This window comes from Protopterus annectens, chromosome 5.part0, assembly GCF_019279795.1.
Source record: "Protopterus annectens isolate FY-2018-M chromosome 5.part0, PAN1.0, whole genome shotgun sequence".
Classification (NCBI taxonomy): domain Eukaryota; kingdom Metazoa; phylum Chordata; order Ceratodontiformes; family Protopteridae; genus Protopterus; species Protopterus annectens.
Genome location: NC_056735.1, coordinates 186,501,692 through 186,514,503, shown reverse-complemented (window position 1 = coordinate 186,514,503; position 12,812 = coordinate 186,501,692). Strand labels below are relative to the sequence as shown.

Genomic DNA, 12,812 nt, shown 5'->3' with positions numbered 1-12,812 from the left:
CATTCCTAGACCTTTCCACTAAATTAATTTTAACGTCCCAGAGTTTTTTTAAATTTGCACCAGTTTTATTAATAAAAAGTGGTCCCTCACCCAACTTTTCATAAATTTCTGAATTAACCTTAAAAATATTCCAATTCTTAATAAATGCATTTTTGATTTCTCTCAAAAACTGATTATATTGTAATACACAAGCCTTCTCAAACTTGGTGTGGTCTGTGATTTCCTGTGGTTATCATTGCCTGGTCCTATGCCCAATGGGGAGCTTATATTGCTCCCCCCATTTTTGATAGACTTCATCAAGAATCTGTTCAACCAACTTCTTTGAATACCACCTGTCATAAAACATCTCACCTATTTTATCCAATTCACCTCTAACATCCTCATAATGGGATGTCATTCAGGCAACCGAATAGCTTGCCCCTTAATGATGCTCTTTTTTGGGTTATTGGGTGATTACTATTAAAATGTACGTAAGAGTTACAAAAAGTATCCTTAAAATATATCTTAAATCTATAACCATCACTAGAATGGGAAATGTATACAAACAGCTAATACCAAATTTGTCATAGTTAAAGGTAAATTCCAAGAACTGGGTAGTATCACTGAAATACTGCACAAATTCTTAGATATCCTCACCACCACCTTTCCACTGAATAAAAATGTCATCCAAAAACCTTGTGTAGAGTTGCACATTCTTCCAATAGAGCAGTTAAACAAATATCTATTCTCCCAACCAAGTAATACAGTATTAGCATGTACAGGGGCACATGCTGCCTCCATAACTACACCTTTCACCTTTTGGAAGAATTCCCCCTCGAAAAACATAAAATTTTTTTCTAAAATCAAAGTCATTAACTCATTCAAAAGAGTAATTTGGTCATGTGATAAATTAGAACATACAAATAGGGTTTCCTCAAACATTTCCAGTCCTTTTTCCCTAGGAATTACAGAAAACAGATATTTAATTTCTATAGTGAGGACTACAAGATCGTTAATCCAAATCTCCTTCAATTGCCCCAAAAAATCCCAAGAATCTTTTACTACATGGGGTGTGTTCTCCACCAAAGGTTAAACCCATAAATCCACCACCACTGCCAACAGGTGTGTCTTGGACCCATTAGCTGCCACAATGGGTCTAAAAGGTGGCCCTTCCATATTTTTATGGATTTTGGGGATTCCAGGAAATGCAGAAATAATGGGATCCTTACTGTATAAAAAGTCATACAACTCCCTACTAATCCTCTGATTTACTACATACTCTTCTAAATAGTAATCAGTTCAGGAGTAGGCTATAAAAATTTGATTTCTGGGCACTGGTATATAGGTTCTATCATCAAATAACACCCTCTGTATTGCATTAGAATAATCATTAAAATCACTATTCCACCTCTTTTATCAGGGGTCATGATACATATAGTCAAGTCGCCCCTTGGTTCACATAAAAGACTATATTCCTCATTAGTTAAATTCCACCTTATCTTTTTATTATTCTGATAAATCTTGTAAATATCATCTATCACCACCTTCTCATAAATATTCAAAAGTGAGTGAAGAGGTAGATTAAATGTACTTTTCATCCTTGGTAATTGATAACCCTCTTTAAACCTCTCAGTTTGACCACCTTATTGCCTAGAAAACATTATACCAAAATTAAGTTTCCCCATGTATAATTTTAATTCCATAATATGGTCTGCCACATCCACTTTCCTCTTTGGAATAAACTTTACACATTTGGACAATAAGCTGAAATATTCCTGAGTGATAACCCTATCCATATAATTATAAATTGTAAAACCATTGAATGAATTAACTATGTTGTTCCTGTATATGGTTAATTTCTGTAATTGCCCCTCCCCCTGTATGAATTCCCCTTGCATTGCTGGGTGTAATACCTGGTATGATATTCCCCTTTCTCTGTATATCTGTGGGCTAGTCTTTGCAAGCATCTTACTTGTTTAAAATTCTGCTCAGCTACCAAACCGGGGCCAGTATTGTAATTAGCCACATAATCCCTACCATCACCTTCTTGCCCATCCCTAACTACCTCACTGTAACTGGATTCACTATTATTATTACTACCCTGATAGTGCCACTGGACATGCCACACAATTTTTATATTGTTTTAAATCTCTCTCTAGTTTTTTTTTTTTTTTTTTTAAATGAGGAATTACACCTTCTTTCGACAAAACTTTATAGTACAAGCCCTGATATTCATTAAAAAAGCAAGTATTTTTGAATTCTAACATCCAGTTCCCATGCTCTTGACCCACTGAATCTATTTGTTTTTCAAAATGATGTACAATCTTTTTTAAAAACCTCATACCTACCTCATCAAAGAAATTCACAAAGTCACTCACAATATCTTTATCATAAAATAATCCAAGCAGATATTTATATAGTCTCAAACCCTGTGGTACAACTTTCAAGGAAATACATTCATTAAAATATGCAATATCAATTTGTAAAGATTTATGCTAAAAAAGTCTTTACTCAAAAAAAATGAAATCATGTCCTTTAATGAATCAATTGTTCCACTGTTAGGTGTCACAAACGCTTCACCTTGTACATGCTCTCCATTCCCCCAAGCCCCCGAGAAACAAAAATCCTTTTGTAGAAGCCTGCTCAGTCTGGAATCCAGACAAGCATTGTTATCACAGCGCTTAATACTATATTAAATAAAGGCAGGTTTTATTTTTCAAGCCGTCAATATAGTGCGTTCCATAGGGAGATACCTTGAAGGTACTTAGTTACACAATTAAAAACAACTTTATAGCTGGCTTTTACCAACGGTCCAACAATGTTGTTAGCAATATGTTCAGACTTCACCTCTGTGATATCCATTGGAGTGAAAGGATTTTTGGAGCCTGGGTGAAGGGCTGGTCTCTAACATTCAAGGCATCCAGCACAGAAGTTCTCAACATGTTTCCTTATTTCTGGCCAGTAAAAACATTGCTAAGATCCATACCTTAGTCTTGTCCATTCCTAGGTGGCCTTCTTGAACATGATTATGTGTTAGCCTGATCACTAGATTAATGAAAGATTTGGGCACTGACGTACAGCTTCCTGTCTGTCCTTACATGTAATGCATCACCTTGTAATGCAAAGGTTAAGTAAGAATTAAGAAGATTTTACTCAGATTCTTCCTCATGCGATTCTGCTCGAAGTGTCATTCCCCTGTTGTATTTTTCTAAAGTTTTTCTGGCTTACCTGGAAGTCCTCCAGCTCTTGAATTTCCTCAGAGTCAGTCTGTCATGAGGTAGAAGTCACTGTCTCCTCTCCTGCCAACAAAAGCACTGGGGTCTTTGTATCTAACTCTTGCCCAGGAAAAGACAGCTCACACTAATACTCTTTAGTGTCAGTTGCTCTTTCTACCTCATACTTTTTTTATTTGTTCCTTTCTTTATTAGTCTAATTCATAGACCTCTCTCTCATCTGTTTAGTATTCCTGTATTTTTGCTCAATGGGACTATCATTAGAGCTCTGTTCAAGGTTGTCTTGTTTTTCAGTATACACTACACCCTCGTTTGTCTTCACTTTTTATGTTGCTCTCCTTCTGTCTTATTTTTCTCTGTGTGACTAAACACCAAGTTCTCAGTTTTTTTTTTCCCAAGTTTAGTCATCTTCTGCAAATATTATCTCATAACATTTGTCCTCAGTCATACATTGCACTTACTTGCAAATACCTGATATCTGGAGTCTTCCCTTATTTGAGTTGTAGTTGTCTATATTAAACTGACAGGAATGGGTTTAGAACTCTGACCATGTACTGCTTCTTCCTGTTTAACAACACTAATACACTTGTTCTTATTGTTACATTTCTCCTTGCCTTCACCTATAGCTGAGGGTTCCCTATTTCTGGGTACTTCTGTTTTATTTTGAAAGAAAGTTTAGATTGCTGCTCAAGTTATATAGCTCAGTACATTCTAAATTAATTTCCTTGGAACACATCCTCTCAGTGAGAGATTCCTTCTCTTCAATTCTGATTTTCATTTTTGCTCCCTACTCTACAACCTACAAGAAGCATATAAACTTTCAGGTTGCAATGATATTTTTACTCCATATTTTGTGGCACTTTCTGATACCAATATTTTGATGTCTAACAACTTTCCTTCTGCTGGTCTTGCTCTTGCTGTTTACTCTTCCATATGTGTTCACTGATGTAGCTTTTAAATTATGTAGGGTCTTCCTGAGTGGTTGCCCCCTCCCCTTCCAGGTTAGGCAGAGGAATACATGTAGGCTTATTCTTGCTTGTTCCCTTCCCCACACTGATAAGGTGGTCTGTCCAAAGCATTATATTCTTCTCATTGTCTGCACAAATCTTTAAAATTAGGAAATATTTTCCTTTTACCATACCATATGTTAAATGGGTCTATATTATATGCTCGAATAGACTTTTTTTCAAACATATAATCATTGACACCTAAAGAGCAAACACTCTAAAGAGCGAATGACCACTTCTGCAATTTTTTTCACAGGCTGTATACAAATAACACAAACTTCAAAACCTTAATTAAGTGGGGGGCTGTGCCACCAATCCCCCCAACTACCTGTACCAACTCTGAGATCGCTCTGCATTGGGGAAAAGGGCAATTCCCAATAATGACCAACTGAATTTTTTCCTGAGGAAAAAATTTGCAGACGTGGCCATTCGCTCTTTAGGTGTCGATGATTATATGTTCGAAGAAAAGTCTCCTCAAGCATATAATATAGACCCATGTTAAACTGGGTTTTAAAGCAATGGGATGAGCTATCTTTCCAAACACATTTTGTAATATGTTTGGCATTGTTACTGGAGCTTTTCTCCCTGGGCCTCCACTGAAAATAGGCTTTTTTTATACCCAGTGGACTTCATACTGAAATAAATAAATATATAGGTTCATAGGTTCATACTAGGCTATCTGCCCTAGGGCATTTATAAGCCTAGCCAGAGTGTGTTTGGCTTTCGCCACCCATTTTATATATATATATATATATGTTTTAGACAAATGGGTTACTTTATCCTATCTTCACAAATATAGATTACTGAAACTACTTTCTTATTAATGGCCATCATTTTATATACATGCTGTGCCTTTACAAATGTAACCATGCTGCCTGAGCTTGGTAGTCCTTTCAGCACCTTCCTATCAGTTAAGACATTACACTTAATTAACTTTGCAATAGCACAGAAGCAGAATGCTGACTTAGCTCAGATAACCAATTTATTGCTTTCCATAAGACCATCATCATTAGAGGCATGCTTTTCACTGGTTTTGGTTTTGCAGAAGATCAGTGCTAGGATTACTTTTACTTAGCCTAGCTATATGACCCCCTTTTCCCTCTTTTAAAACAGAGTTTGTCTGCAGTAGATACTTTCCATTTACTTGACACAGGCTTTATCCTTATGTTCTTCTGTTCAGTTTTAAATATAGCTTCATTGCATAACAACTCTTAACCAGTACATACAGGAGCGGCCTTAGGTCAACTGGTGCCCTAGGCAAAAGGACTCCATGCCACCCCCCACCACACCAGCCGCTGCCCCTATCTTGGTCTACCTACACCAAATAAATACTAGAAAAGCATCCCTAATAGAGCGGTGCCCTAGGCACCCACCTAGTTGGCCTATGCCTAAGGCCGGCTATGAGTACATAATGTTATCAGCACCCTTAACATCAGTTTGAAACACTACATTCTTAAGATAACAGGAAGAACCATTTTGGAGTTATCAATGACCAATATTTTTGTCATTTTAATTTTAGTATGCAGAATCTCAGGAGCCACAGTTTAAGTACATGCTTATGCATATAACTGAGTGATTGCTGTTTGTTAGGAGAAAATGTCCAGCTATGAAACTTTTGAGTTTGTTTCTTACTGGTAGCACCAGTTCAAGTTAAGAGTCTTTTTAACTTTATAATAGACCTGATATTCAGTCCTTTCCACGTCCATGAAAACTTTTAATGATTCACTATTTAACTTTCCTAACAGGACTCTATCCCAGTCACTACAGTCCTAAGGGACGTGACAACCACCAGCATCCCCATCGGCCGCAGCAGCAGTCATCTGAAGCATTTGCTCTATGATGGGTATCTGACCACAGGAACAGAAAAAGTATGTACTTCACAAAATTCCCAGACCACACTATAGGACCTCTGTTCTCTTCAGCTGAGAAAAAAAATTACTCAGCTAATGTTTTCTTCAGGCAGTAAAAGGTTTAATTACAATCTTTCATAGCACAGAAAATGTGTGCCAAGTGTGCCCACTTCACCCACCAGTGTGGTATAAAATAATGCAGCAGAGACCACAGTCCATAAAATAATGAAGGTTGATTCAACAAAAGGAAAAAAAGTACTACTGGAGACTCTTCTTGTATATACAAGCAAAGTAAAAGAAGCAATACAGAGGACCTCTTGTGTTACTTCCATAAAAAAAAAAAAAAAAAAAAAAATCTCTCATATTACTTCTGACACAGTCCAAAGATGTTTTCAGTTGGCTTCTTTCCTTTTTGATTCTTATGGGAAGATGTCTGCTTCTCCTTTGCTGCAGCCCCCTCCCTCGAAGCACTGTTCCTGGAAGAAACTCTCCATGCATGGAGAGGCCAGTTGCTCTGACTAACAGGGCTATAGCCATCCTTTTATAAACTGTTTTAATAGACATGTTGCTCAAGAACAGCAATTACTGTGAAAAAGCCTCTCTGTGTTATACAAAAATATAATCCTGGTAAGCCTGAGTTAAATGCACTAAGTACAGCTTGTTCATATTCTGACTGTTTAAGAGTTCTCAGATTTCTGTCTCACTTTTCCAGTCTTGCTGCCTATTGAATTTTTGCATTGATCATGGCTTCTTACGTTTTACCACAGTGGTCATGGTAGGTGACAGATGTCTATAAAAAAATCCATTAGTAATTTATTGGGAGATGAAGTTTATCCATAATTATGTCTAAGATAACCATGTATTCTATTGTATTAGTTACTTTAAAGCACAGTGAATTAAATTAATACTTATATTTCTTTTTTAACTATCTTTTTTTCTGATTCATATTTCAGGAAATTCAGGAAACACTTTTAAAATTGAACCAGTACTTGGTATTATTACAGTTGCCAAGGAGCTAGACTTGTCATCCATGGGGCATTATCTTTTAACAGTTAAAGCAACCGATCAAGGTGTGCCTTCACTTTCTGGTACAACGGTGGTACGTGTGTCTGTCACAATGTCAGACAATGCTAGGCCAAAGTTTCCACAGAAGGAATACCAAGCAGAGGTAAATGAAAATGTCAGCATCGGCACGTCTGTCTTCATTATCTACGCTGTTAGCCAGTCCACGGTGATCTATGAACTCAAGGACGGCAATGTTGAAGGAGCCTTTACAATAAACCCTTATTCTGGAGTTGTCACCACTCAGAAACCCCTGGATTATGAAAGGATTTCTTCATATCAACTTGTGGTACAAGCAAGTAATATGGCTGGCATGGCCTCAAACATCACTGTGAATATACAGCTTGTAGATGAAAATGATAACCCTCCAGTGTTTCTGAATTCTAACTATGTGGGAAGTATAAGTGAAGCCGCTCCCATTAACAGTGTGGTTTTTAACTCCAACAACAGCCCTCTGATAATAAGAGCATCAGATGCAGACCAGAATCAAAACGCTTTGCTGGTCTATCAGATTGTTGAATCTACAGCCAAGAAATACTTTTCAGTGGATTCCAGTACTGGAGCAATAAGAACAACTGCAAATTTAGATCATGAACTGATTGCCACATTTAATTTTCATGTGCATGTTAGGGACAGTGGGAGTCCACAGCTGACAGCAGAGTCTCCAGTCAAAGTCACAGTCGAAGTGATCGATATCAATGATTCCCCACCAGTGTTTACTCAGCAATTATATGAAACCATTTTGCTGTTGCCTACCTATGCTGGAGTTGAACTTCTCAAAGTTGCAGCCACAGATCCAGATTCTGAAGTTACTACTGAGCTAACTTATAGCTTAATTGAAGGGAACATGAACCACTTTTGGATTGACTCAAACAGTGGAGTACTCACAGTAAAAAATCATAGCCTGTCTAAAGATCAGTATCGGCTAACTGTAAAAGTGTCAGATGGAAAGTTTTACAGTACTGCTTTGGTGATAATAATGGTGAAAGAAGCTATGGATAGTGGTCTTCACTTCACAAATAGCTTATACTCTGCTTCAATTTTAGAAAACAGCAGCAATATTACCAAGATTGCAGTTGTGAATGCCATTGGAAATCGCCTTAATGAACCGCTAAAGTATAGCATTCTAAACCCAGCTGATAAGTTCAGAATAAAGCCTACTTCAGGTGTTATCCAGACAACTGGAGTTCTTTTTGACAGGGAAGAACAAGAAGTCTATGAGTTGATAGTGGAAGCAAGTCGTGAATATGACCACCTTCGTGTCACAAGAGTTGTAGTCAGAGTCAGCATTGAAGATATTAATGACAATCCTCCTGTATTTGTAGGGCTTCCGTATTATGCTGCTGTACAGGTAGATTCGGATCCTGGAGTTCTGATATATCAAGTTACAGCTGTAGACCGGGACAAGGGTGTTAATGGGGAGGTGGCATATTTTCTGAAGGATGACCATGGTCACTTTGAGATAAACAGGCATACTGGAAGTGTTACTTTAAAAAAAGCCTTTGATTCAGACTTGTCTAACATGGAGTATAGCGTAACAGTGATTGCAAAAGATGGTGGTAGCTCATCACTATCTACAGCAGTAGAACTTCCCATCACAGTTGTCAACAAAGCAATGCCTGTATTTGACAGACCTTTCTACAGAATTTCAGTAAATGAAGATGTGCAACCAAATACCCCAGTTCTTAGTATCAATGCCACCAGTCCAGAAGGGCAGGGTATTATATATACAATTGTAGATGGGGATCCAGATTATCAGTTTAATATTGACTTTGACACAGGAGTCCTTAGTGTTATTAGCCCATTAGATTATGAAACAATTTCCAGTTACAAGATTACCATAAAAGCAACTGACTCTCTTACAGGAGCTCGTGCTGAGGTCACTGCAGATATAGCCGTGAATGATGTCAATGACAATCCCCCTATTTTCAAACAGAAGCTGTATGAAGCAACATTATCGGAAGCATCAATGATTGGAACCCCAGTGCTGCAAGTTGTTGCAAATGATGCAGATTCAGAAAGCAATAAAATCATACATTATCAGATTGTGAAGGATCGTCTTAATAGCACAGATTATTTTCACATCGATAGTACCAGTGGGCTCATATTAACTGCTCGCATACTAGACCATGAACTAATACAACAATTTAGCTTCATAATAAAGGCAACTGATAATGGAGTCCCACCACTGAGTAATGAAGTTCCTGTGAATGTCTATGTTATTGATATGAATGACAACCCCCCAATCTTTAATCAGCTGTTGTATGACTCTTATGTTAGCGAGCTTGCACCTCGGGGACATTTTGTTACTTGTGTACATGCCTCAGATGCAGACAGTTCTGATGCAGACAAGCTGGAATACAGCATCTTATCTGGAAATGACCGCATGAATTTTGTTATGGACAGCAGACGAGGAAGTCTGATCTTGTCAAACCACCGTAAACAGAGGATGGAGCCTTTCTATACCTTAAATGTTTCAGTTTCTGATGGCGTATTCACTAGCACAGCTCAAGTGCACATCAGAATACTCGGTGCTAATCTTTACAGCCCTGTGTTTTCACAGAGTGTTTATGTGGCTGAAGTTAGAGAAAACGCCCCACCTGGGACTAAGGTTATCCAAGTGAAAGCTTCTGATATCGATTCCGGGGTTTATGGGGATGTTGCCTATACGATCATAAATGATTTTGCTAAAGATCGTTTCTCTATTAATGATGCTGGTTACATTGTAACAACTGAAAAACTTGACAGGGAAAATCCTCTAGAAGGGGAAATCATTATTTCGCTTATGGCTCTGGATGGGGGAGGCAGAGCAGCTTTCTGCATTGTTAAAGTAATAGTTGTGGATGAAAATGATAATGCACCCCAATTTAATGCTGCTGAATACCGGACCAGTGTCAAATCAGACTATGACAAAGGATACCTGGTCACACAGGTACAGGCTTTTGACCCAGATGATGGTGCAAATGCCAAGATAACCTACTCACTCTATAGTGAAGCAGTAAGCTCAGTGGTGGATATTCTTGAAATAGATCCTGATAATGGATGGATGGTCACAAAAAGTAGCTTCAAGCAATTAAAAAATACAATCCTTTCATTCTTTGTTAAAGCGGTTGATGGTGGAATTCCAATGAAACATTCTCTCATTCCTGTATACATTCATGTGTTGCCTCCAGAAACAGTCCTTCCTGCCTTCTCTCAGCCACAGTATTCTTTCTTTTTGGTTGAGGATATTCCAGTAGGGAGTACAGTTGGATCAGTCCAGATCTTGCCCAGCCAGGAGGCTGTTTTTTCCATAATCAGTGGTTCAACACTAGAACACAACAAAGAAGGGACATTTGTCATAAATGGACAGTCTGGTCTCATAAAAGTAGATAAGAGGCTAGATTATGAAACAACATCCATATTTCATTTCAAGATTGCATCAACAGTGAAACTAGGTAAGGTAGACATTGTTTTGACTGTAGATGTGGAGGTGAAAGTTTTAGATGTAAATGACAATAAACCTGTATTTGAAGCCAATCCTTACGAAGCAGTAATAATGGAAGGAATGCCTGTGGGGACAAAAATAATTCAAGTTAAAGCAACTGACATTGACGGGGGTGCTAATGGACAAATTGCCTACAGCCTGGCATCGGCTGCGGAGTCAGAACTTGATGAGGTCTCAGAAATTGTCACTATAGACAGTAACAGCGGATGGATCAGCACGCTGAAAGAACTGGATCATGAAAGGCATTCTTCTTACATGTTTGCTGTGGTAGCATCAGACCTGGGAGAGACAGTGTCTCTTTCTTCAACAACTGTTGTGTCTCTGGCTGTTATTGACATTAATGACAATGCTCCTGTCTTTGCATATGATGTTTACAGGGGGATGGTCAAAGAGAGTGACCCTCCAGGTGAAGTGGTAGCCATTTTGAGTACACAAGATGAAGATACATCTGATATCAATCGTCAAGTCAGCTATCATATTACAGGTAGGTTGGCAAATATGTGTCTGTTGTATGAGATCTAATATAAAAGGATTTTTAATTGTTAGGGTGAGCTTTGTGCAATTATTATTCTTAAAGAACTGTGGCCCATTTCATTTATTAATACTTTATAATATACCTGTATAGCTGATGCAGCGAAAATGAAGCTTGATCCATACATGTTTTGTTCCAGAAGCAGAACACAGTGATCTGTATTATTTTTAATATAACTAGAGATTAGCAATAAATTAAAATGAAATGTTGGTTGTACCAACTGTAAGCACTACCAAAATATATTTTGTTTGAGTTAAACCATGCTTCCTCAGAAACCATGTTTTGTTTGCTTATGCTGCAGTGTACACTGTTAGAAAGCCATATTTTTTGTTGTATGCTGCAGTGTACACTGTTAGAAAGCCATGTTTTGTTTGCTGTATGCTGCAGTGTACACTGTTAGAAAGCCATGTTTTGCTCACTGTATGCTACAGTGCCCACTGTTGGAAAGCCATGTTTTGTTTGCTGTATGCTGCAGTGTACACTGTTAGAAAGCTATGTTTTGTTTGCTGTATGCTGCACTGTATGCTGCAGTGCACACTGTTAGAAAGCCATGTTTTGTTCATTGTATGCTGCAGTGCACACAGCCATGTTTTGTTCACTGTATGCTGCAGTGCACACTGTTAGAAAGCCATGTTTTGTTTGCTGTATGCTGCAGTGCACACTGTTAGAAAGCCATGTTTTGTTTGCTGTATGCTGCAGTGCACACTGTTAGAAAGCCATGTTTTGTTTGCTGTATGCTGCAGTGCCATGTTTTGTTTGCTGTATGCTGCAGTATACACTCTTAGAAAGCCATGTTTTGTTTGCTGTATACTGCAGTGTACACTGTTTGAATTTGGCTGTAGGAGAAGTTTAAAGGTACTACCTATAGTGGCACTGTTTAAACCTGAGCTGCAGGATCTGATGTTTGTTACTACAGAAGGTGCCCTGGAGTAACCGTTGAACAGCAAACACAAAGTACACTTTAACCAGCCCTGAAACAAAGGAAAACTAATTATCTTCTTTTTCCTCTAAACAGCAGTTTCAGTATATTTAAAGTACATCTCCATTTTTCACTCTGCAGTGTAAGAATCTTAGAAAATGACAGGTGAAGAAGCTGGCAAATGTACTGCACCCTTCATTTCTTTTCTGTTGACTGAAATTAGCATACTTTCAAGATAAGCTTAATGCACTTATTTCACTGCACTGGGTGTAGAGACCCTAAGAGTGCAAACTAATCATTTAGCAAAATGCAATGTAATAAGAAGCAAAATATGCACATGAGCGATTTTTCATTCCTTGCTCTCTACTGCAGTGTCTGTAAAATAAAATTCTATGCTCATCTGGCCTGTTTGGGAAGTACAGATTTCACACAAATACTAAATTGCAGCACTGTTATAAGCTTATGCATAATAAGCCAGATTCATAAAGGTTACCACCAAGTGTACACTATGTGTAAAGTTTCTGAGTGAATAGACAGCACAAGGATTGTGGAAAAGCTGTCTTTGAATTCAGAAAGTGTACACAAAGTCTACAAAAAACAGAAAATGTTTGGGCTATTCAAGAGGCAGAGCATACACTTGATTTTCTAAGTGGTATTTATTGAGAATTTTAATGTAACCATCATCAGTAAAATATAATTGTATAGGGAAAGTACACAGAGATGTATCTTCTATATTCAGGTAT

General features: G+C 37.9%; 1 protein-coding gene across 3 annotated transcripts in view; it reads left to right on the top strand.

Annotated features, from left to right (window-relative positions):
• The window catches only part of FAT3 (FAT atypical cadherin 3), a 2,670,157-nt gene that overhangs the window by 1,680,104 nt on the left and 977,241 nt on the right, over window positions 1-12,812 (top strand). For all 3 annotated transcript variants that reach the window (XM_044072199.1, XM_044072198.1, XM_044072200.1), the window contains exon 10: window positions 7,023-11,102. In XM_044072199.1, the coding sequence (XP_043928134.1) occupies window positions 7,023-11,102 (4,080 nt within the window). The remainder of the gene's footprint in view (window positions 1-7,022; window positions 11,103-12,812) is intronic.